Source organism: Balearica regulorum, chromosome Z (genome assembly GCF_011004875.1).
Source record: "Balearica regulorum gibbericeps isolate bBalReg1 chromosome Z, bBalReg1.pri, whole genome shotgun sequence".
In the NCBI taxonomy this organism is placed as follows: domain Eukaryota; kingdom Metazoa; phylum Chordata; class Aves; order Gruiformes; family Gruidae; genus Balearica; species Balearica regulorum.
Window position 1 is genome coordinate 84885360 of NC_046220.1, and position 26115 is coordinate 84911474.

Consider the following 26115-nt stretch of genomic DNA (forward strand, 5'->3'; position numbering starts at 1 on the left):
AATTTCGACTCCTTTAGTAGTGAACACCTTCACATAATAAACACTCACGCGGCTTCGTGAGGAATTTTTTGTAGTGACAGTTTTTGGCAACCCAGATGGGACCCTGCTTCTGAACCTTGACGGATCCACAGGATCGCAGGACCTCCAGCCAGCACCAAGGAATTCTTGGGGAGAACCTGTGATCCCTGCACCAAAGAGCTCTGAGTAAGACCCCAGGGAAGGTAAAGCTATTCTTATTTGATCTGGATCTGGCACATGGAAAATAAGGAGGTGATTGGTGACAGCCAACCCAGCTTCACTAGGGGCAAATCGTGCCTGACAAACTTGGTGGCCTTCTATGATGGGGTTACAGCGTCAGTGGATAAGAGAAGGGCAACTAACATCATCTGCCTGGACTTGTGCAAGGCATTTGACACTGTCCCGCATGACATCCTTGTCTCTAAATTGGAGAGACCTGGATTCGATGGATGGACCACTCGGTGGATAAGGAATTGGCTGGATGGTCGCACTCAGAGTTGTGGTCAACGGCTCAATGTCCAAGTGGAGATCAGTAACAAGTGGCGTTCCTCAGGGGTCGGTACTGGGACCGGCACTGTTTAACGTCTTTGTCGGTGACATGGACAATGGGATCGAGTGCATCCTCAGCAAGTTTGCCGACACCACCAAGCTGTGTGGTGTGGTTGACAACGCTGGAGGGAAGGGATGCCATCCAGAGGGACCTGGACAGGCTGGAGAGGTGGGCCCGTGAGAACCACATGAAGATCAACAAGGCCAAGTGCAAGGTCCTGCACGTGGGTCGGTGCAATCCCAAGCACGACTATAGGCTGGGCGAGGAATGGATTGAAAGCAGCCCTGAGGAGAAGGACTTGGGGGTGTTGATTGATGAAACGCTCAACATGAGCCGGCAGCGTGCGCTCACACACCAGAAAGCAACCGTGTCCTGGGCTGCATCACAAGAGGTGTGACCAGCAGGTCGAGGGAGGGGATCCTGCCCCTCTGCTCTGCTCTTGTGAGACCCCACCTGCAGTGCTGCATCCAGCTCTGGGGTCCCCAGTCCAGGAGAGACATGGAGCTGTTGGAGCAAGTCCAGAGGAGGCCACGGAGATGATGCGAGGGCTGGAGCACCTCTGCTATGAGGACAGGCTGAGAGAGTTGGGGTTGTTCAGCCTGGAGAAGAGAAGGCTCCAGGGAGATCTAATTGCAGCTTCCCAGTACCTGAAGGGGCCAACAGGAAAGCTGGTGAGGGACTGTTTATCAGGGAGTGTAGTGACAGGACAAGGGGGGAATGAGTTTAAGCTGAAGGAGGGTCGTTTTAGATTAGATATCAGAAAGAAATTCTTTACTGTGAGAGTGGTGAGGTACTGGCACAGGTTGCCCAAAGAGGTTGTGGAGGCCCCATCCCTGGAAGTGTTTAAGACCAGGCTGGATGGGGCTTTGGGCAACCTGGTCTAGTGGAGGGTGTCCCTGCCCATGGCAGGGGGGTGGAACTAGATGATCTTTGAGGTCCCTTCCAACCCAAACCATTCTGTGATTCTGTGATATTTGCTCTTACCACTGTGGTGGGAGAGGCCTGCACCAAGAGCACAGGTTAAGGTTGCCTGCCTGTAAGGTACAGCGAAAGCCTTGTGGGGCTGGGCTATAAAGGTACCTAAGAGAAGGATTTGATCCTATTGGACAACAGTCTGTAGGACACCCGGGATTGGAATTTGGTATTTGGTTTGGATGTCTTGTTGTTCTGTTTGTTATTTTGTATTGGTTTTGCATGCCTTTGTGTTTTGTGTTGTTTTCTAATGGGCAATAAGCTCTCTGCACAAGGGCGGATTTTAAAAAGATCCCCCCTACGATGTGTGTTAAGGCACTGGGGAAAGATTGGGGGGGACCCCCTCACTCAGAAACAGCCAGTAGAATATTGCAATAATTGGTGGCCAAAGTATACTCTTGAAGATCAGGAGAAATGGCCAAGGAATGGAACCTTGACATATAATATTATATTACAATTGATGTTATTTTGTAGATGGGAGGGTTAATGGGATGAAGTGCCATATGTGGATTTATTTTTTTTATGCTGAGAAACCATATGGAATGGCAAAAGAATCGTGGAATAACTCTGCAGGACCCTATGGTCCTGACTTTGGAAAAGGAGGGGAGAGGAAAGAATTTAAAATGGTGTTGCTTTGTTTGTAGCATTGGGAAGAGGTGTTTAAAATGTGGACGGGAGGAGGAAGAGGATTTGGAACTGCTAGTTGCTCCTCAGCAGAAGCTGTGGGAGGGTCCTCATAATCATGATGATGTTAGTAATGTGAACAGGGCAAGAGAAAGTGGTCGAAGGCGAGCTGATGAGGCTAGTAGCGCAGAGGGATTTAGTCCAATCGCGGGAAGGACAAGTGGACGGCAAGGGGAAGCAGGGGAAGTTTTGCAAGCTCCTCTTTGGCAAACAGTTGGAAATAACAGGCCAGTAACAGTTAAAGTGCCGTTTTCAATAACGGACTTAAGGTCCCAGAAGGAAACGGTGGGCATTTATAGGGAAGATCCGGAAAGGGTGGCTAAGGTATTTGAAACTATAATCAGGACACAAGATCCTGATTGGAATGATTTACAGGTGATACTAGATACATTATTAGATGATACTGAGAAAAGAATGGTATTAAACACTGCCCAAAACCAGGCAGAAGGGGCACATGCTAATGAGGATTTGCAGGGGACAATAGATCAGAATTTTCCTGCCACAGATCCAACTGGGACCCCGGGGGCTTTTAACAAGATACCAAAGATGGATGTTATTTGTCATAAAGGCACGCCACGCCAAAAGTTATCAATTGGTCTAAATTATATGAAGTTAAGCAGGAACCAAATGAATCCCCATCCACCTCCGTGGAACGGTTAAAAGTCACTACCAAGAAATATACTAATCTGGACCCTGAGAGACCAGAAGAGGCTGTTCAATTGGCCTCTATGGGACAATTGACCCCAGATGTAAGAAAGAAACTCCAAAAACTGGAAGGGGCAGATTCAAGAGATTTGGAAAAGATGTTAGAGATACCATGGATGGTTTTTAATAATAGGGAGAAGGAAAAACAAACACAACAGACTCAAAGGGAAAACCTGAGAGAGGGGAGATGGATTGCTGCTTTAACAGGGGCTCCTGGGGGAACCTATAGAGGAAGGGGAGGCACATGAAGGGGTTACTGGGGGGGTGGGAAAAAGTAGGGAAATGGGCAGGCCACCTCCCTTTGTGCAACCCTGTCTTGTGGCAGATCAGTTTGCAATCTGTAAAGAAATGGGACATTGGAAAAACTTGTATCCTCAAGCTGGGAACCCATGCAAGCCATCAAACTAATGACATTAAATGATGAATCCTGAAGGGGACCGGGGGAATCATCCCCAGCTGAGCCCCTGGTCACATTAAAGCTGGGGAACAATGAGGTAGAATTTTTAGTAGACATGGGAGCAACTTATTCTGTACTTAACACGTGTAAGGGGAATTTCAGCCATGAAACTGTAAACATTGTTGGTGCTACAGGGAAACGAGAACACCAACCCTTTTTACAGCCCCTAAAATTTAAATTAGGAAAACAATGGGTAGCTCACCCATTTTTGTATATGTCTGAATGCCCAATGCCCTTGATGGGAAAAGACTTATTAAGCAAATTAGATACACAGATAACTTTTAAGAATGGAGAAGTGCAACTGTTAATACCTGAATCAAAAGCTGTGGAAGCGAGATTTTTTATGTTACAGAATGCACAGAGACCAGAGGAAGAAATTCCTGCAGAAGTAGAGGATGCGGTAACACCCTTGGTATGGGCTGATGGAATCCCAGGTCAGTCTAAATTGGTGAAACCAGTAAAAGTTGTCCTAAAATCTGGAACTAAACCGGTAAGGCAAAAACAGTATCCTATCAAGTGGGAGGCTAGGAAGGGATTGGAAGAGTTAATAATGAAATTTTTGGATTATGGATTATTGATAGAGTGTGAATCAGAATATAATACCCTGATATTGCCAGTGAAAAAGCAAAACAGCAAGGAATATAGATTAGTTCAAGATTTAAGAGCCATGAATGAAATTGTTCAAGATATTAATCCCATAGTGGCTAATCCATATATCTTGCTAACATCCTTGAAGGAAAAATGTAAGTGGTTTAATGTACTTGATCTCAAGGATGTTTTCTTCTGCATACCTCTAGATAAAGATAGCCAGGCGATATTCACCTTTGAATGGGAAAGCCCCACCACTGGGCACAAAACACAACTTACCTGGACGGTGCTACCTCAAGGCTTTAAAAATAGTCCTACAATATTTGGCAACCAGCTGGCAAAGGAGCTGGAATTATGGAAGAAAGAAAACCCAGAGGGAACAATACTGCAATATGTAGATGACATTTTGTTGGCTGCAGAGACTTGGGGAGAGTGTCTACAGATGACTATAAGCCTGTTGAATTTCTTAGGACAAGGAGGATATTGTGTATCAAAGAGCAAAGCTCAGGTGGGAAAAGAGACTGTGATTTATTTAGGTTTTGAGATTTCACAGGGACAAGGGAGAGTGGGAGCTGACACAAAAGAGGCAATCTGCCAAACTCCAGAACCAAGAACTGTATGAGAGCTGAGGGTGTTTCTGGGTATAGTCAGATGGTGCAGACTGTGGATCCTCAATTAAGGACTGTTGGTAAAACCCCTTTATGAAACTTTGAAGGGGTCTAAAGAGAACCATCTACTATGGACCCCTGAATGCCAAGTAGCTTTTAAGGACTTGACAAAGGCTTTAATGTCAGCACCTGCATTGGGATTGCCAGATTTGTCTAAACCTTTTGAGTTATTTGTACATGAATGACAACATCTTGCCCTGGGCGTGCTGAATCAGAGACTGGGAATGTGGAGAAGAGCTGTGGGATATTTCTCCAAACAATTGGACAATGTAAATAGAGGATGGCCAGGGTGTCTGCGTGCTGTACCAGCAACTGTCCTTTTAATCCAAGAAGCCAGAAAATTAACTATAGGACAAAAAAAATCACTGTGTATGTGATTCCGCACATGGTGATTTCTGTCTTAGAGCAAAAAGGGGGGCATAGGCTGTCTCCAAGCCATATGCTCAAATATCAAGTTATCTTGTTAGAACAGGATGCTGTGGAACTTAAAACCACCACAGCAATCAACCCAGCGATGTTTTTGAATTCAGAATTGAGGTACTCTGAACCCTTGCACCACGATTGTCTGCAAACCATAGAGCACATATATTTGAGCAGACAGGATCTGAGGGGCGAACCATTAATTAATTCTGATTTGGAGCTGTTTACAGATGGTAGCAGCTTTGTTCCAAGATGGAAAATGAATGGCCGGATATGCAGTGGTTACAACCACACAGGTAATAGAGGCTGGGACCCTATACACTAACACGTCAGCCCAGAAGGCGGAATTGGTGGCATTGAAGCAAGCCCTGAAGATAGCTAAAGGAAAAAAGGTAAATATATGGACCGATTCAAAATATGCATTCTGAATAGTCCATGCACATGGGGCTATCTGGAAGGAAAGAGGCTTGTTGTCAGCTCAAGGATCACCTATTAAATACAAGGAAGAAGTTCTCCAACTACTACAGGAAATTCAGAAACCTAAAGAGGTGGCAATAATGCATTGCAAAGCACATAAATTTGGGCAAACCACAGTAAATGCGGGCAACTGATTGGCTGATAAAACTGCTAAAGAAGCGGCTGAACAAAGCATCCTTGTATTAGTACCAGTAAACCAGGTAAAACTCCCAATTCTGAAACCTAATTATAATGAGGCAGATCAACAATTGGCATCACTGTTAAAGGCAACCACGAATGGAGAGGGTTGGTTAATAACTCCCACAAAACAAGTCATTGTTCCACCACAGATAATGACTGAGATTGTAGAAAAGAGAAACGAGGAAACACACTGAGGAAGTGAGGCTACGATTTCTAGTCTACAAAATTTGATTATATATGTAGGGATGACTGGAATAGTAAAGTCTGTAATAGCAAAATGCCCCATTTGTTTAAAAAATAATCCCATTAACAAGAAAAGGCTGCTCCCAGGGATCACTAGGAAAGGAAATTCCCCTGGAGACTATTGCCAGATTGATTTTTCTGAATTGCCAAAACAAAATGGCTACAGATATCTCATGGTATTGGTTTATACCATCTTAGGACGGCCAGAAGCCTTCCCCTGTTGCACCAACAAAGCCAGGGAAGTAACTAAATTGTCACTCAAAGAAATAATACCAAGGTTTTGGGTACCAATAGGAATGTCCTCTGATCAGGGCCTACATTTTGTAGCAGATGTGGTCCAACAGTTAAGTAAAATTCTTGGTATCACATGGGATTTACACACCCCATGGAAGCCTCAATTGAGTAGAAAAGTAGAAAGAATGAATCAAAACCTGAAACGACAAATTAGTAAGATATGTCAAGAAACCTCTTTAAAATGGCCGCAGGCCCTTGCATTAGCTCTTCTAAGAATCAGAATACAGCCAAGGCCTAAGGACAAAATTAGTCCTTACTAATTGTAAGTTCCCAGGTATTGTATGGGAAACCATACCAAGTGCCACTGATTCCAGGGGAAGTAAATGTAGGGGGGGAAATGGATTTAAAACTCTATCTGATTTCTCTAGGAGAAGTCCTTATGGCTTTCCAACGACACATTGTCCTGACAGGACCACTCACATTGGACACTCCTGTCCATCAGTATCAACCCGGAGACTTTGTATACATAAAAACATGGAACTCCAAACCTCTGTGAAAAAACTGGAAAGGACCCTTTCAGGTATTCCTAATGACTTACACAGCAGTCAAGGCAGGAGAGATTGAACTTCAGGTTAATTATACACAGGTAAAGAAAGCACCACCAGATCAATGGAAAACTACTTCTGGAGGACCCTTGAAGATAAGAATCAATCAAGTCACATGAACCAGTGTATTTGCTGTTTACCTTGATTGGGATTATAGCACCTATACTATCTCATGGACATGCGTCATACAAATTATCTTTGTCTAACCTAGAGCTATTTTAAAACTTACACTAGGTTCCTCTTGACCATAGGGATCTTAATTAATTTGGTAAACTCCCTTCAAGGGCACAATAACTTAAAATAGAGATCAAAAAGAAGCTTAGATTCAGAAGGGCATGTATATGAACTTCCCATCTGGGATCCAGAGGAAAATTTATGGGAACAATTAGCCACTAAAAGTAGTTAATACTTCTAACTTTTGTTTACATTCTGGTAGTTCAGTTAATAAAATGTTCACTTTCTGCCTTGTTGGAGTGCCCACCTCTGAGAATCTTGAAACACTGTCACTTCCAATACAACAGCACAAGCCCAACCAGAGAAACCATACAACGGGAAGTCAGTAATAAAAATTGTCTGCAACATCGGACCAGGCTTCCGACTGGGGAAATACTGTGTTGGGCCACAGCAGGAGATGACTTGCAATATAGTGAAACCACAGTGGAGGCTTTGGGAAAAGTTAGTCAAGAGTTTAACAGGAAAATGCTCAAGGTTAGACTAGGAAACTCATTTCCAGCTGAGTTGCATGAGGTTTGTTAATTGCTCCCCAAACTGCATAAATCTAAGCCTACATTACATTGTAATTAGACATATGACATGCCAACCAATCAGCAACATGTCATAATAGCTCAGGGGTGGTTTTTACTTTGTGGTAGAATGGCTTACACATATGTCCCAACCAATTGTAGCAGAGGTCCCTGTTCCCTGGGAAGATTAGTTCCCCGATTATAGAGGCCAGCCGGTATCACAAGACAGCAAACTAGGCCCAGAAGGTCAGTCCGCTCACTGGGGGAAGAATGTGATGCGGAAGTTAATGCTCTTTAGTCCCGAAGAAATAGCAGCAGCTGCATTTTTGGCCTCAGGAGTAGGGGTTGCTATGAATTACAATGCAATGAAACGACTGGCTTGTGCCTTAGTGAAAAATATCAGTTACGCCTCTCAAGCGCTATACAGGAAGAACTGAGCCAGATAAGGCAAGCCGCTTTAGAAAATAGGGCAGCCTTAGACTATTTATTACTCCATCACAATCATGGATGTGAAGAATTCAAAGGCATGTGCTGTTTTAACCTAACGGACAACTCGGAGCTGATAGAGAGTAAAATACAGAATCTGAAACACTCATCCATGATACTAAAAAAGAAGACAAGGGCTGGATTGGTCATGGCTAACAAATTGGTTACCAAACTTAGCCTGGGTTAAATGAATCTTCATAGCTGTTACTATTATAAGCATCTTGGTAACTCATATGTTAATACAATGTATTCCTATAATTAGAAGCCAGGGTGAGTCAAAATATATAAAGTATTAAGATCTCTCTAATGAGATAGAGAAATCTCAAAAGGGGGGAATTGGAGCAAAAAGCCTCAAACCAGGATGCACTCAAGGACATAATTTTTGTATATCCTGGAGGATTACAAACGATTCAGAAAAATGCCAGACAAGACCAAGATAAAAGGAACTAAGAACATCTGTACCCAGGTTAAGAGTCAGGAAACCATTTGAAACCAACAACTCTTGCAACGCGATGTGACAAGATTGCTCGATAAGCCAAGTCATGACCATATGTGGAAGAAAGACTCAGAAGTTCATGAAAAGGACACCAAAAGCGCCTCTTCGAGAAACCACTAGAGACCACCAGAGACCACCGAAGACTCCTTCAGGCGCTCCTAAGCGACTTAAAGCGCATGCGTAACTGCCATGCAAATATTTTCACTAGTTCCAGGAAATACAATAAATATGTATAGCAGTTCCGGGAAACATAATGAATATGTATGATTCGGGCAATATAGACCTCAGTGGTTGTAGCTGGCGGCATGCAAGTTGGGCGGAACGACTCCCTGTGCAGCCGGTGCCGTAATAAAAATGCCTGCTTTTTAGCACAGCACTGGTGTTAAAAAGTTTTAATCCCGATTTCGGTGATACCTCCTCTGTAGAGGAAGAAGGAACGGGTGGTGATGACGTTCTTTGGGAGACATACCAATATGAGTACGTACCTGTGGCAAAGCGACTTACTTTGTATCGAGGGCCTTACTTTTTATCGAGGGCTTTATGTTCCGTTGAATACCGAATAAAGTTAACTTATATAACCACTTAATAAACGCTGTGGGGTGCTTTTTGTTGCTGGTGGGCGAATGCTACTTCCGGGGCGGACGCTCCCCTCAGCCTTTCCCGCCTTCTCCGCCTGCGCAGTGCAGGCGCCTGCGCTCTCCAACGGCCGGCCGAGCGCGGCGGGTTTGAAGCGGAGCTGACGGCGGGGACGGTCGGGGCTTCTCTCCGAGCCGCCCCCCGCCATCGCGGCGGTGAGAGCGGGGCGCTGGGGGCGGAAATACTCGTGTGGGGTCAGGACGTGAGGCAGAACGGGGGGCGGCGAGGGGGGTGGGGGGCTGCGCTGCAGCGGGTTGTAACGGTTCCTCGTAAGGAGCGGGGAATCGGCGAATCTCTAGTAACGAATTCAGCAAGCGTGCTAGTTCGTGGTATTTTAAAACTGAAGTCCGAATAAAAGCTTCGTTTCCAGGTGTGAGGTAACAGAGGGAGCTGTGTGAGCGCTGTAGGCACCAGGGCTGCCGGGCAGTGTCATGAAACGGAGGTTTGTTACGGTGCGACCGGGGAAGGTGCATTTCAGCAACGGGTTTTCGTCAGTCGCTTTCCCTCATAGAGCTGATATGTATACTTGCACGAGAGTAACCGATGGATAATGCTACTTGTTGTGCCTCCGTACTCTGCTAGCAAGCAAGCAAGCGACCGATTTCTTTTAATTACTGGTCTTTAAAAAAAAAAAGAAACCTACGACCAACCCACGAATCCACCTCCTTAAATATTGCTCATCTGGCACAATCTCCCTTGAGAGCACCTTATAGCACTGCTTTTATATAGGCCAGATATTTTTTGTTTATTGCAGTAAACTTCGACTCCTTTAGTAGTGAACACCTTCACATAATAAACACTTAGGCAGCTTCGTGAGGAATTTTTGTACTGATATGACACTGCACTTCTCTCCAGAGTTCAGGGAAATTGCTTTGCTTTGTTTTGTCTGTCAGGCACTTTGTGCTTCCTCTCCTGCTTTCAATTCAGCAAAATAAAAGGTGGTTACTACATTTACCGCTTCATTTAAGTTCTCTGGTTGCTTCTTTAACAGATCAGAGTCCTTTTTAAAATTCTGCTTGTGTCCTCAGTGTTTGCAACTTAGGTCTTTCTTAAATTAGCGCTTTCTTTTTTAATTCCCCTCAGTACGATAATGGCGTCCTCAGACCTGGAAGATTTATGCTCTCACATCAACACGAAGATTTCAACTATTAAAAAGACTCTTCAGTTAAGAAACATAGGTAAAAGAAATTAAGAGTGGGTCTTGGTTTGCACCTCCTTGCAGAAGATGGGAATGCTCTGATTAGACAAGGAACATAACAGGAAGTGGAAATCCAGTAAAACACAGAGAACAGCAGCAGCAGCAGGAACGACAACAAAGAGCAAGGATGGCAAAGTGGGAGCATTATCAGGGAATTAGGTGCCAAGCAGAGAACATGAACTAAGTGAACATGTGCTCCTCTGAGGGACTTGGAGGCTGGTGGTTAATGCACCATATGTACTTGGTGGGGAAAGCCCTGGGTGGGAGACCAAAAAAAGGTATCTTGGGGAGTATGTTAATCACAAAACTGTGGAGAGGCACAGATGGAGGTGTACGCAGGTGTCTTGTCCTCGCCTTCCAGGAGTGCCTGGCTGTGATGTGCACTCACAGTGGGCAGCAAACTCTTTTAAACCGAGGTACTGAAATGGATCTCAGTGTTTTATGTTTATCTCTTATCCTTTGCTAGGCACAAGTAGAGATTACACGGGATCATAGAAGCGTTTGGTTGGGGAGGGTCATCTAGGCTAACCTCCTGTTTGAAGAGCACCTATAACCCTCAACAGAGGGAGATCACGAAGGAGAACAGGTGCTCCAGTTGTGGAAGCCAGGCTGCGTTTAAAAGCTGTGTCGTCCACCTGTGACCTGCAGCGGTAGTGGGTACAGCATAGTGCTGTGCAGCCTCGTGCTGGAGAGGGGCCCTTATTCCTGCAGCAGCTTTGAACCCTGTTGGCTGTGTGGAGTAGGAGATTGGCTGTTTGACCAGTGAATATTGCTGCTTCTGCTGGGAAGATATGGTGGTCGGGGAGCATAGGGTTAGCAGATAATCACTGCTTGCGGAGGGGAGGGAAACAGGATTTTGGTTTTGTGTTGGAGGTGTTTTGGCTTTTTGGCTTAATGTTCTCTCATTGGCAGGTCAAGAACCGTCCCTCAAATCTATGCTCTGTAAAATAGGGCATGAAGTCGTTCTCTTGAATGATCTCCTGAATAAATTGGAATCGGAAGTTCAACAGCAAGAAAACCTGAAGAATTTGCTAAAAGTAATCTTTTTTCTTTTTTTTCCTGTTCATAAAACACCAAAAGAGTCAAAGGAATCTTTGAGATGTGTGTAGTTGTTCTTTTCTAGATCCTAAGTGATGTGTTTGGATGCGTGCGCTTCCAGGTGAATCTGGGACTCGGAACAGGCTTCCTGACCGTTTATTAAGCAGCTCTCCGGCATAGCGACCGTTGTGCTCTGAAGAGCAGTTCTGTTGTTACATCCTTGCGATAGCTATGAAAGCTATTCAATTAGAATATTTATCTGTTGGTTTAGTGTGCTTTTGCAGTGCCTTCACGTGTGAAGTCTGTTGTGAAAGTGTTGTTTGGGGAATGTAGATGAGTTTCCTGTGGCATCTCTTTGTCACCACCACCCAGACCTGCTAGGGTGTCTTGTTAAAGATGTACTTCTTGCCCGCCTAAATTTCTCTGATGCTGTGAGGGCAAGGACAGACAAGCTTATGCTTAGCTTTGTTCTTCTGAGCTTTGCTAGCTGCTCCTGGGGAAGTTAGGGGCTAAAGAGGTGAGATGATGGGGAGAGAGCCAAGAGCACCTCGTACTAAGTTCAAATATTATTTCAGCATCACCCGAATAGCAAACTAATTTTACTTGCTTGGGATTGAGTCTCGGGTTTCTGATGAAGTCTAACATTCTTTTCAGGAGCTCCAGAAGTCTGCTGAGAGACATCAAAATGAAGCACAGCACCTCCGTGAAAACATTCCTCCCCACCTGCCTAAACCCGCTCAGAGCTGGTACGTGGTACATGAGCATGGAGATACTGGGCTGCTCCTGGCAGTGTCCAGCTGCAGCATTGTACAACTCTACTCCTTTTACTGTGTGTTAACTGTGAACTTTGGGGAGCCAAGGTTGTTATGTGTCTTGATTTGGGAGTCTGCTCTTGACTGCTCGCTACCAGGCTCGTGTTAGCACCCTAACAAGTCCCTTGGGTAAAACCTATAAAATACCTATAAAATATATATATATATATATATATATAAAAAAAAAAAATACTCTGACCGGGTTTCTTTCTCTGGCCTGTTGGAATTGCTTTGTATTTTGGGGTGATGTTAGGGTATGCCAGATTGGGGTCTCGTCTAGATTCTAATGTCTAATGGAGATCGCAGCCCTTGTTGCCACCCTCGTAGCTTGTCAGAAGGCAACGCATCAGTCTGTCCAAATTCAATGCTTCCAATGTGTGCCCTGAACCTATCGGCTTTACTTGGTCTTGCTCCTAATGCCAGACAAGCCTCAGGCTGAGAACATTATAGGGGTATTCCAGCAAAGTAAAAGGTTGAGAATGTGGAAACGGGGTTACAGGAGAGAGAAAGGAACTGTAATTTCAGGTTGCGTGTAGCAGTATTTTCACCTGTGTAGATACTGCTTGTATTGAAAGTTGGACTAGTCCTACCTAGCTGGTAGAGAGATGACTTGCGTGGGAGCTTTTTTCGGAATGTGACCCTTCAGACGTGAACCTTTAGTTTCGGAAACTGCCTCCTAAAATGTGTCTAGCGATGTCTTGTTCCTTTTCAATGTAGATGTTGCAGAATTGTGTGTGTGTGTGTGTGTGTGAAAGAATGGAAGTTGTTCAATTATCCCTGGGGTTCTGCCTTCCTTTTGTAATTTACTTTCTTAATTTAGGAAAGCCCTGTGTGTTAAGTTTATGTTTGCTTCTGGATGTTGATTAGATGCAGATGAGGCGTGTTTAGTGATTGTGTCACCTCTGATATCAAAAAGATTCTTTGGGATGTTGGTTTCCCTTCCAATCTTGTTGGCTTTTAATCAAGAAGTTAATTGTGAGACAACTTCAGCTGCTCCTTGCCTTTCTAGCGAGCACCACACGTGTAAAACCGAGCAAGTTTTTCTAAGAGTTTTCCACAGAAGGTGCTCTGCCAGCTTACAACTGCTGTTCTCTCAGGGCCAGTTTGTAGTGTTGTTTTTTCCTGAGGAATAATACCTTATATCTGAATGCCATTTGTCAAAGCACCCTTTGTCCCTGTGTTGTCGCTTCTTGGTGTTCACCGTGTTGAGCAGTCAAGCGAGTGCAAGGCAGACCGTAATTGGTCAGAATCCATCCGTATCACTGTAAATAAAGTCTTCAGTCCCCTTCCCCAAGCCTTCCTCCATTGAGCTGCTCCATTTCTGTTCCTCCGCATCCCCAGATGCCTGGGGAGCTGAACACTAATTGTCCGTTGAGTGAACATCGTACGTAATGCCGAAAGCAGAGCGAACGCTTGAGCGCTGGTGAGACAGGCCTTCAATTCTTAGAAAGAGCAGAAACGCCCATACAGGCGAATTGAACAATTCATGGCCCTAGCTCTTGTTTCTCTCCTGTGTTCCTGGTTTTGATGTTCTTATTTAGCGGAGGAATCTCACCAAAACAAAAAGCAAGTTCAGTATATCTTCATCTGTATTCCAGGGGTTTACTGAGAGCATTTTCTCGCTACGCCAAAGCCAGGTTTGGGATACAAGCTTCAGTTCTTTCTTTCCATGGTCCAGGTCAGCAGTGAACTGCGTGTGCAGGGCCTTACCTTGTTTTTCAGATGTTTGCATCTGACTTAGTGGAACTGTTGGTGTCCTGGGTCTCAGGAGGGCTCTGCGTTGTGCCGTGGCACGGAGCAGAGCTTCCCCTGTCACTGTGTCACAGACCAGACAGTTTGCTCCTGAGTCCAGCAGGAGCCTGGTAATGTCCTTGTGTTCAGATGCATCCTCTTTGCTGTCCTTCTACCGATAAGTAGGAGGGCAGCTAGCTGGGTGGCTGGCAGATAACTCCGTGTTTGAGGCTGTAAGCTGAGGGTTTGGAGGAAGGGTGAATTTATAAAAATAATGCTCTAATAATCACTCCAAGCAGGGTACTCCTCAGCTTTTGGGATCTTGCGTAAAAAAAAAAATAAAAAAATATAGATATGTAAAAAAAAAATGAAAATCCCAGCCTGCTGGATGGTGTTGAATTTCTTTGCTTCAAAAGATTAATGGATGAGTCAGGCTTCCCAAGATTTGAACTTCTTTCAAAGAGCTGTGAAGTATTTCAAATCTGCCTGTTAGGCTGCAGCTCTGTGCTCTGGCTCATCTGATAAAAAGCGAGGCCTCACGTTCTGTGAAATGTAATGGTACATTGAATTCTTAACTGCTCTGCGCTGCATTTGGACTGCTTCCAATTCACCTGCTAGCAGCCTCTCTAGCAGAGAAATGAAGAGCTCTAATGAAGTCAGCTAAAATATGCAATTTGAAATGGAGTAGGCTTGGTTTTTTGGTTTGTTTTTTTTTTTTTAACTTCTCTTTTAGGCAAGATGGTGAATTGTGTTCATCCAGCCTAACAGATGGGTTGGAACTTAGGTCTGTGAGTAAGCAGACTTGGTAGTATAGTGGTATTCTCCTCACTACTTATCTGCTATTTATGCACTTAATATTCATTCGTTTTACAGCACCACTGGGCCAACTGTGAAATGTGAAGAACAAACCAAAGTTGCAGAACCCAGACCTGCAAAGAAACCTACAAAAGAGTCGAGACCTATTAAAGAAGCACCCTTAATAACCGTGGAAGAATTTGAAAGTGTTCCTGCGTAAGTAAGCATGGCTTTCCTCAGACCCTGTCGTGCCAACTTGGGTGGCAAACGTAGGTTTGGGAAAGCGAGCTCTTGCAGAACTGAGACGGACAGAGATGTTTTGAAATTTCAAATGTTCCACAGGATGAAACTTCATGACGACAGTTCCAAATAGTTCCTATGCAGTACTGGCAAACCTGAAAATTAAATGCATAGAGCTAATCGAGTTCTTTTGTATGTGTTGGGAAGATCCGAACTAATGGGTTGAAACCCAAAGCTCTTATTTCACAAGTCACTTTAATAGTGTGAACAGAAATATATTAGCTAATGGATGGGTTGTCCTCTAGTTCTGAGACCTGACACTTCAAAAAAAATTTTTGGTCCTTCTCTCTGCTATGGGCAGAGAAGTAGACATAGGCCGTTCCAGCCAAATGTTGTTTTAACTTCCAGTCAGCGCTATGATCTTCCCCGATAACCCCTTGAAGTGTTTCATTATCCTTGAAAGTGGAAGTTTTTCCACTGCTGTTTGTGGGTGGGGAGAATGGGGACAGAGGCCAGATGGATCCTCTGAAATTAATTGCTGGTTTATGGCAAGGTTGTATCTTAGGCTGTGCTTGTAGGGCTGTGGAAATAGTTTTATTCTGATGGGAAAAGCATGTTTGTTCTGTGGAGGAAGATTGACATGGGTTTAGAAACAGATCTATTAATCTACCGGTTTCTTCTGTTGCCTGGCAATGCTGTGATACGCGACTGGGGGAGTGCGCTAAGCCTGCAATTTTGCGTACAATTTAATCAAATCTAAGCATCAAACGTTTGTGACCCACACTTTCTCACACCTAGCGTATTCTCTTAGAAGGATGAGAATGAGGTTCATATCCCAGTTCCCCCGGCCAGCGCTGGTTCTGACATAGGATCTCTTTGTACCTGTTGGCAGTAGTAACAAGGGATACCACCGCGTTTTTATGCAGCTCTGGTCCCGGAGCCGCGTGGCCGCGCTAGCACAGAACTGTGCGTGTGCTAAGCCCGACCGAGGGACTTAATAAAGCACGACTGTGCGTACGCATCGCGTGTGTGTCTAAACCCCATTCCGGCTGGGTATCATGGGTTTGCATCTGCCAAGGGTTTCATTCCTCCCTCCCTTCCTCCTGCAGCTGTGGCAGGCTGTAACTGAGGAATCTAGGTGGTTTTGGCCCGCTTTGTGCTGGACGTGAAGCAGCGTCTGTCCCTAACGTCGTTAGGGCACTAGGGGGGATACGCGGCCTTCGGTGACTTTGTGTTTTTAGAACTCTGCAGCAGGTATTTAACAAAGGGGCGTGCTGCGTTAAGGTGCAGGCATGGAGCACCTTGATCAAATAGAACACTCTCACACCACAAGAAACTCGCAAATTATCTTAGCCTTCAAATCTGCTGCAGAAAGACCCATTTTTTGAGGAAGAGAAAGGAAATGGCACAGTAGATGTCTCTGTTAACTTTGAAGTCAAGGCAAAGGAAAATTCTTGCTTTGTTCTGTCTCTAAAATTCTTGCTCCTTAAGATATTTTTAGAATCTGCACATTCATTGGGACTCTGTGAAGTCTCGGAAGATGGTCACTTGTGGGAATATATGTTTCTCTTAGCCTAAGGGAGCAGGGGCTGGCCGCTACGAGGTTTCTCTCTTTTCAGTGGTATGTATGTGACATAGTGATGATGCTGTTTTCTTTGAAGAACATAGCACTGTGCTTTGGTTTTCATGCCTATGGAAAAAAGTCATCTTGTGTTTTGAAAGGGGCTTCTGTGGATTAAAAAGGAAATCAGGTTGGGTTTTTTTTTTGAAAAAAAACCCCACGAAAGTGAGTTCTGACCGTTTTTGCTTTTGGTGGAGTGGAGCAGATTTAAAAGTTATTTTAAATCGAATGGATTTTAAATGGATGAATTTGAATGATGGAACTTCTCAACTTTGTATCTTTCTATTAGTGTATGTATGGCTTGAAATAAATGTAGGCATTTATGGGCTTGCTAGCCATGGCTGGATAGAAACGCGAGAAGCCTGTGGAACAGCTGGTGTTCTTACGATCCTTACGGTTATGCACAGAAGAAAAATTCCAGTTGCTTTTGACAGAAAAGCAAGATTCAGCAGCTTCAGATTAAGGCACCTGCGCTTAACTGCTGTGACACTGAGTGCCCCCCCCCCCCCTCCTGTCGCTGAACGTCTAGTCAGGCCAGTCGGTGAAACCGGAAAACGGCTCAGCCGTCTAGCTGCTACTGGCACGTTGCAGTTGCCTTGGCAGGACCGTCTGGTGCCGTTGCAGATGCTTTAGGTCCTGCGTTTTCTGTAAACGCCAGCACATCTGCTAGCCCCCTGTGAGCATCTTGGATGCCTGAGGGCCTCTGAAAGAGCGCTCGGTTCTGGGGTTTAGGCGCCTGGCTCTGGCTTCTCTGTTTCTGCGTCAGGATGAGCTGAGCTGAGCTGTCTCTTGACTTTATTAAGTGTATTCACTGTATCTCCGCTGATAGCGGGAGCATAGGAACTTAAGCAGAGGTATTTTATACCTCTGGCCTTAGTCTTCATAGCTCTGCCCATTCCCCCGTGACTTTACAAATAGGCTAAGGGGTGCAGAGAGAGCAAGAAACAGCAGTTAATGTGCACAGGCAAAGCCCTTCTGTGGTTATAGGCTGTGTTACTGGTTTACGCTGACTGTGACTGTGTTTCAGGGTGGTAGTGCTGCTTTTACCTGAAAAGATGTTATGTGCGCCAAGTAGAACGTTTTTGTAAAACTGGCTGCGCCTCCAACTTTGAATCTGGATCGATCCAAAATATCAATAAAGTTGAAAGCCGGCTACAAATAACTTTGTGGCAATTCAGTCTGAAGTTAGAGCAATTGCTTTGAATTCAGGAGTTTTTACACACCCCGTGTAGATCTGTCTTCCTGGCTGCGTCACCGAAATTCGGGAATAAAAGAAAACTCCGTAACACTGCTTCAGCATTAAGAAGCAAGCGTTTCCTTTTATCGTAGTGCTGGGTGTCAGGAGGATAGTTCCTCTAATCAGGCACGCCTAACGCTGCTTCTCTTGTCAGATTTATACGCAAATATTACAAAGATTACAAAGTGGTACACTCCCCGTTCCAATAATGGGTTCATATTTCTTTGCCTTGTCTGCAAACTAGAACGCACGCTCAGTTCCTTTCTCCGCCTCTATCTTTTGAGTAGGTGGTATCATTTGGGTGCGGGGCTCATGAGTTGTTGGTCGTGGGGACCCTGGCCCAAGTCACCTGTCTCCTGGTTTCTCAACACTTGGGTCCTGGTAATTGTTCGCTGTATGCCTGGGGAAGATCAGGATGCTCCTGGAGGCAATTAGTGTCCTCCCTTTCTGAAAAGTGCGTACATAAGGACCTTGAAGTGTCTTGTAGCTCCTCCTTTTTCTCCTGATGTGTAGCAGGTGCTCATTCTAAGAATTGTTAGCCTTCTACCTAAAGTAACAACGAATAGTTTCTTATCACGTATCGTACAAGCAGGCCTTCGTTACAGGCCTATCCTTTTGGCTACAGCAGGGACTGGCTCTTAGGAAAACGTACAGCGAGCGCTTCTTTTTAGTTGGCAGTTGTAGAACGCCTGCCCCCATTCTGGTTTAGAATATTGAATTTGTGGTCGATGAGCTACTTGCGCTTTAAATTCTTGGTATGTTTTCCAAAGATGGAGTTTTTTCCATTCAGATTAAAGTGCGGGAAGAATTTCCTGTTTGTCGATGGTTTCAGTTTTGTTGTCCTGACCTAAAGAACCTCGTTCGTTCTTAAAATGAATTGTGACACTTTCCTCAGTTCCACACATCTGCAAACTGATACCAAACGGAATGCAAACAGCCAGGTTTGGTTTGTTGTAGTGACTGAATGGTGATAACAGGATAATTCAAGTTGCAAGGTTGCCCTGGCTTTTACTGCTGTGTTTTCTGGGGTTTTGGTTTGTATTTCGCTTACTGCTTGTCGTAGGAGTTTCAGATTTCATTTTTGTGTGATGGCTTCTCAGGTTGTAGCATGTTTCCCTTTCCTGAATAGCTGCCTTTACATCGATAAATGCTGAATAGCCTTACTTGTAGGTGTTGCAGCGTTCCAAGATGTGCGCATCGCTTTCTTTTTATCTTCTGTGCTGCCCGTACCTCTAGGCTCTTCTCAACAGATCTCATTATTTTAGTACGAGTTTTATGAAATGCTCTGAAAGTTCAGGCGAGGATGTGGCAGTGCAGAACTGTGTCTGTGTAGCTCCGTAGGCTGCACAACAAAATACAGAGAACACCACAAACCTGGTATTTCTTCAAAAGACACAGGAATGGCTGTAAGATCAAACACAGGTTGTTTATGATTATCCTATGAACCAAATTGCACTCTTAGGCAGAAACATTTAATTTCAGCTTTGGCTCGTGTTATGTTTAATGCAATGTTGCTTGCTGGGTTTTGCATTTGTAGTTTAAGTGGTATGCTGTAAAAGCAACCTGTGTTCCATTTTGAAAGGCTGCTTCCAGCTTAAGCACTGGGTATATTTTACTTCTTGACTTAGCTTTCTAATGTGTCATCTTTCTGGCTTTTCAACATTATTAAACAATGAAGGAAATGACCAAAATTAACTGCTACGTTTACTCATTAACACACAGCAGAAGAAACCGCCTCTAACTAGGAATAGCATGTTCAATTACGGCTGATGCAAGAGAAGAATAAACACGGAACTTCATTTGTGACTTTCTGGTTACTGATTTTAATTTTTTTCTTGTAGGTATATGAAAGGTCGTTTAACATACAATCAGATTAATGCTGTTGTTCAAGATCTGAACAAGGCCGTGGTGAGCAAGTACAAGATCCTGCATCAGCCCTTGAAATCTATGAATGCAGCAGTCAGAAAACTCTACCACAGGTTCTTGGAAGAAGAAACTAAGGATACAAAAGGTATTTCTTTTACATTTCACAGTCCCAAACTGATAGCTTTTGGATATTACAGCACAAGTATAAAGATAGTGGACAAAATACTGAATGGCTAACGCCAGCACATGCTTTTCATGTTGTAGTGTAACTTAAAGCATCTTATTCTCAGCAAACAGTCCAGCCAGGTGCTCTTGTGGTTGGTGGAATGGTCTAACCTGTGGCGTGTTTAAAATCATCAGTCCTGAAAAATTTTAGAAAACCTGCTATTGCTTGTTCTCGGATAAGAGAACAGTGAAGAAAAAAACCCATAAATCTGTAGATTTAGCAGGGCTTTCCTTCCCTTCCCAACACGTGGTGCCACAGCACAAATCAGATTTGGCCCTGAAGAATTCCTGTCCGCTGTGGGGGGCGAACAACGCTTCGAGAGTCCCATGAGCGTGCTGTTTCTCCTTGCTATAAGGGGATGTCACGTAAGAGGTGAAGCCTGATGTGCGGCTGAGGGAGGCCCTCCCGTTGAGTCACAAGGTTCAGAAAGGACCCCCTCGCTTTCTAAACGCCTTCTCAGAGAGGAGCCTAGGTGCGGCTAGGTCCAGTCTTAGTCCCAGACTTGGTCAGCGGTTCATGTCTAAAGGATTATGTGTGTAGCCACGGACCAGAGTCAACGTTTGCCTGTCAGAGCCCCCAAAGGACTTGCACTGACTCCGTTTCACAAAGTTGAAACTAATAGAAAGTTTATGAGAGCGACAGATTTAAAGAGGTCGGAATTGCCGTTGATAAATGCCCTCAGTGTAACAGCGCTAATATATGACTACGATTATAATTGTAATGCCAGCAAAATGCTATCCTGGGTATTCTTACTGAAAGGGTGAAATCGCAATTGCTTACCATGAAGGTGTCCCTGTCTTGGGTGGAGGAGAAGGAGCACAGCCCGTCGACTGCCTCTTTGGGGGGGGTGTGTGTCTTCAATGTCTTCTCTTCCCTGCCAGGGGTAACTTCCTCGATGTCCTTTATACCCCAACCTTAGCTGTCCCCTCCCTGGGGTGACGTGGAACGTGATTTGGGTGGAGAGTCGAGTGCTATAGTCATGTATGTTTAGCATGTACTCCTTTTAGCTCATTAGCATAGTTAGGGGTGTCAACTTTAATATTCATTTTGCGGATAACGAAGCAAAAAGTCTCGCTCCAGGTACCGTGGCCTTCCAAATTCTGTGTAGAAACCGTCTATCTGTTTGCTCCGCGCTCTCGTGCCAAAACAGGGCCGTCCTGCCGCCCTAAGCCTCCCTCCTTCGGCTGCTTCTCATACCAACCTCGCGGATCTCCATCCAGAGGGTTTGTATAAGAGATAAGCGGACACCTGTGTTTTTAACCTCTTGGGTGCAACGCCCACAGGGGAGGAGAACCGAAATGAGATTCATCTCCAGCTCAGATTCTAGGCCATTAGGAATATGAATGTCTCGTTACTCGATGGAACTGGGCAGCCAGTATAAAATCCAGTCATCTCTTTTGGATGAAGTCACGTAGTTCAGCAGCAAGGGTTATTGTTTTGACTGAAGAGTTTTCCCGTAACTCGTTTGGGTACTTTTTATATGTTTGTCTTTATATGTCTGACAATCTTAAGAAGTTTTATCCTCTTAAAAGGATAGAGGGAGCAAAAATGCACCAGAACATCTTTCTCTCTCTCTCTCCATTTAGAAGCAAGTCGTACTTACGGGGTAGTTTTTCCAAAGACGTGTGGCACAGTAAGTCTCTGATATTAAAATCTCCCTTGTGACATTCCTTTCCGTTTGAGAACAAGTATGTAATTATTCCTGGAGGGGTGTCCTGCACGTATCAAGCTTGGCGATATCCTCGGAATGCCCTCGTGTTTCCAAGTTCAGGCATAAAGCGTGGAGCAAACTCTCTTCTGTCTCACGGAAAGAGAGCTCTTTTTCTGATAACGTCTCGGTGCCTGCCTCTGAATTTTTGCGTTCACTGGCTCCTCCGGAGTCGCCTTCTGACAAACTACGCCTTTTCCTGCCTTTGGATTTGTCGCTGATCAAGACTTTCTCGATATTATGGTGTGGTGATAACATCGCTCACTTCTAGACGCTAAATGCAGCACTTCTGTAGGGAAGCAATTCTGCTATGATGGACACGCCTGGCACTCTTTTTCTCTTGAAACCTATAGGGTAAAGATGTCGTATGAAAGTTTTGTGTGGCAAAGGACTTTAATAAAAGCATGCTAAAGGCGTGCAGCTAGACGATTTCCCGTGCCTGGCTTCTTCTTTGGGCTCGGATAGTTTGTGGTTTTTTTTCTGGACAAGTGCCGCTTCAGTCTAACAATGGCTCCTGTCAATCTGGGATTTCGTAAAATGCTTCATCATTTTTAACTTACAGTATTTTTTGGTTTGACTCCTACTGCCCTCGGGACGACAAGAGCCCATGGCTACAGAGGAGAAGCTAAATGCTAGGAGGGCCCTCCTAGGCCTGGAATGCCAGTTAGTCTGCACCGGGATCCACGGCAGCCTCAGCTGCAACGAAGGAGCCATTCTGGCAACTTGGGAAAGCTACGCCTAGTCAGAGATAGGGGGTTTTAAGTCTGGAAGATCGAGGCTTTTAATTCCTTCAAGTACCTGAGAGACCGTCTTTCTCCTCTTGTTTACGTTGGAAAGTTCAGTTAGGTATTGTTTCAGTTAGAAAGTTCATCGAGCATCTGAGAGAGAGAGTGAGTGTGGTGGGTTTTTGGTTGTGACTAATCATCTAGAAAGTCTTCAGAAAAGGTCTGGCAGGCTGTCAGACGGTTCTTCTCCGGCCAGCACAAAGTGATTAAATGTCTTTATCCATTGCATTTTTCAGGATGAGGCTGTGCAGTCATTGATTTGTTTGCTTAAATTTCTGCTCTGACCGTGTGTCTGCTTAGGATTCCCAGAGTTTCTCAAGCTGGGCTGATTGCCAACTGAGCTCTTCCTCTGATTTCAAGATGAGAAAAGATGCTGCCTGCTTTATCAGGGTAACTTCCAGCCAGTAAGGCGGTTCAGTCAGCGCCGCTCCTTCTTTAGCGCACCGAGTTACTGTTTCCAACCAAACCCCCGCCCTTCAGCCACCTCTGGTTTCTTCATTAACAACATCCTGCTATGCTGGGTGCTGCTGCCCTGAATTCTGGGCAAACAGAAGAAGAAATGGTATGCTGCACAGGTTTGGGACATGCTGATGCTCCCCCAGATAAAACAGGATAAGCGGATGAGCCCTGGACTCCGAACGCCAGTTAGGTGTATTGCCCTATTACTGGAAACGGCAAATGGTCTCGGTCCAACTGTGGTCGTATTTTTAAGCACTTGTGCAGGCTTGTTTCTTTTCCTAGTACACAAACTTTCCACTTCTCACCCCTGTGTGAATTTGCAGTGTTGCAAGCTCTGTCGAGATTCGGGTGTAGCTCCCATCTGCGTTTGACAGTTGTCGTCTCTGGAAGATTCTACTTCCTGTGAGAGACCGGTGTCACCAACGCTCAAAGTGGCCCAGTCTGTGAGAAAACGTGGCCGGATATTCTTCAGCTCCGAGCAGTATTTTGGGGAGCTCATAAACAACGCTCCGGGACCTCGGTTCTAATGGCCGTCACATCCTTGGCTGCTCCTTCGGAGTGGAGCACGTGTCCTGTCAGATCACTCACAAGATGAAATTTCAAGATGCAAAGTTTACCCAAAACCATAGATTTGCCTGCGTAAAGCTACATTGTACTCGTTCGATAAAGAAAGAAAAGCTTTCCTGGCATCTTCGGCTTTCCAGCTAGCATCGGCTACTTTCTCCTTGGTTAAACTGGAAGGGCTCTCCAATAACGTAATAGAAAGGAGAGATGCTCCACCTTATCTAAGATGCTGCTGCCCCTGCCTCACTTTAAGGGTAAAAGGAGAGGGAGGATGCTAGCCTCCTTTTCCCCGCTTGAACACCCCTGGCCAAGCGACTTCTTTCTCAGAGGGCTCGGAAGCATGATACTCCAGAAGAATATGTCATTTCCTTTTGCCTCCTCTCCTTAAAGATAGTTGGAGACTTCTTTCTTGTACCTCCATTAGCATGTTCCTGGTTTCAGATTGCTTTTCTTTCTTAGGGTTTGGTGAAGAGGCGTGGTTAAAACCTTATGCCATGTTACAGGAAATACTGAATGTACGGTCATTTGACTAGATCCGTAATGATCTCCTGTCTGAGCAGCGTGTAAAGACGGACTATGAGACCACAGCTGGTGACCATAGCTGTGGAGCGCTCAGAAGAACTCCCTCCCTCGTGTCCCTCCAACCGTTAGCTTGTGGGGATTTCTCTTGGGGTTTGTTGCAGGCATTGTAAAGGCTTTAACTCCAGTCAAGGCCTTGGTCTCTTACAAGCGCTCGATAGTGAGAATTTCCTTTTAGAAGCAGTTCATCAACTGCAAGAGGGGATGGGCTGCCAGCTCTGGTGCAGGACCTTCCTATGCCCTACGGCATTTTCTTAGAGACACAGGGAGGCTGCTCGTCCAAGTGGCTAGTCCCTTTGCTTGCATTTTCTTAATTAACAGAGAATTGTTCTTTTCCAAATCTGACGGAAGTCGGGGGGTGCTGGGCTGCGTAGCTCTGATGTACGCAGGGCCCTGTCCTTTTGTTCACAACGGGCTGATTCCAGAACCTGAGTGCCCGCTGAGAGAACGTCATCAGGCCACCGCTTGCTGTTCTTCCAGTTACGCTGCTTGCTCAACGGTGCTCCGTGATCGAAACGCTGAGGCGTGATGCCTTTCTCTGTAAAGCTGTGCTGTGATCTCTAAGCAGACCCCGAGCGTCTCTTTGGCTTTGCTCAGGTCAGCGCTTGGGGACTCACAAAGAGCAGAACACCTACGGGCAAGGCCTCGAAGAGAAGTTTACTGTTAGGTTCGCGGCTCCTCAGGGTGTGCTGCCAGTTGACTTCCTGCTGTCCACGTCTTCTGGCACACGCGTGGGACATCTCGTGTCTGGCCCTGGGTGCTCTTCTGGACTGCTGCAGACTTTACACCCTGACAGAGGAGCGTGGCTGGTTGGGGAGATGTTAGCAGGCGCGGCCGACAGCAGACGGAGCTCGCCGAATGGGGCCTGGGGACGATGCAGGGCAGTCGAACTTAATGGGGAAGCTGGTAATCCTTCTTTCTGGTGGCGCGTTTAGAAAGTAGAACAAGGTTCCCGAGATAGCGTGAGGCCGTCCTCCTTGTAGAACGCTGACTGTATTTTTTTCACCAGAGCGTGGAATTGCTAACAAGAGGTTGCATTGTTACTTCTGAAATGTTAAGTGTATCCTACAGCAAAGTAATTTCTATAGCAAAGTTGTCCTTTGTTTTCCAGGTGAATTTTTTGTTGTGGAGGCTGACATCAAAGAGTTCACCCAACTGAAAGTGGATAAGCACTTCCATAGGATCCTCAATATCCTGCGCCACTGCCAGAGAGTGAGAGAAGTTCGTGGCTCAAGACTTGTCCGCTACGTCATCCGCTAACGACCTTTCCGTGCTCTGCTCACCCAAGATACGGAAGGCAGAAGTATTTTGAGGTGCGGAGAGATTTTGTTGTCTGCAGAGAGATTCTACGTGTGGGGCAGTCCTATCCACCTCTCTTAATTTCTAAAAGGCAGCAGTGAGGGTGCAGGAGTGTCCTGCATCGCTGGAGCAGGAACATCTGAGGTGGTTTAAACACCGCCGGGCTGAAGATCGGTCGTTCTGTTAGCCATGTGGGTTTCATACTTTATCGCGCGGCCGGACTATTCCCTCAGACCGACCCGTTAGACCGAAACAGCAGAGCAGTGGGGTTTTTCTAAGTGAAAATGTTCAACTTTACTTTGAAAACACTGGTCAAACTCGTCACAGTTTTTATTATAGAAGCTTGCTTTCAGAGGACCTATGAGCATGTAAGTTCCAGAGTAGAATTCTTGTGATAACAATCAGCTCTGCAAGTAATCAAAACTGGTTTGATCAGAAGAGTTACGGTCTTTTTCTTCCGCGAGCCTGTATCTGCTGTTAACCTAACAACTGACTTACAGTACCTCCTCTTGTACCCTGTCCGTGTTAAAATGGCAATTTAATGGGCAAAAGACCCTGAGTAGACATTGAACTTTTGTCAATAAAGAGATCCCAGTGAGTGCTATATAAAACTAGATTCCTTTTGGGGTTTTTTTTGGGGGGGGGGGGGGGCGGGATGAGGGGGGAGGGTGGTTGGTTTTGCATGTTTCTTTTTGGCCTTTTGCTCTGGGATGTTGAGATCCAAGCTGAGGTCTCTGCTCTGCGTCATACTGGAATATATTTCATGTTCAGATACACACACAGCAGAGGAGGATG

At 45.2% G+C, this 26115-nt stretch overlaps 1 protein-coding gene across 3 annotated transcripts; it reads left to right on the forward strand.

The window, feature by feature from the left end:
* The first annotated feature begins 86 nt into the window (after positions 1-86).
* On the forward strand, positions 87-25870 carry LOC142599414 (SKA complex subunit 1-like). 3 transcript variants are annotated; one of them, XM_075739697.1, is made up of 7 exons: positions 87-221; positions 10246-10340; positions 11273-11397; positions 12053-12144; positions 14815-14952; positions 19676-19845; positions 25133-25870. In XM_075739697.1, the coding sequence occupies exons 2-7, from the start codon at positions 10253-10255 to the stop codon at positions 25279-25281; spliced, it is 762 nt and encodes a 253-aa protein (XP_075595812.1). In that variant the 5' UTR covers positions 87-221; positions 10246-10252; the 3' UTR covers positions 25282-25870. The 3 variants fall into 3 exon arrangements, with proteins under 3 accessions (XP_075595812.1, XP_075595813.1, XP_075595811.1); XM_075739698.1 differs by lacking the exon at positions 87-221 and adding an exon at positions 9209-9317; XM_075739696.1 differs by lacking the exon at positions 87-221 and adding an exon at positions 9562-9604.
* Positions 25871-26115: the final 245 nt, after the last annotated feature.

Bases quoted from the DNA above. Each gene is read 5' to 3' on its own strand.
- LOC142599414 (XM_075739696.1), top strand. The intron at 12,145-14,814 runs GTACGTGGTACA...TTCGTTTTACAG, and splicing joins CCTAAACCCGCTCAGAGCTG to CACCACTGGGCCAACTGTGA. The intron at 14,953-19,675 runs GTAAGTAAGCAT...TTTTTCTTGTAG, and splicing joins GAATTTGAAAGTGTTCCTGC to GTATATGAAAGGTCGTTTAA.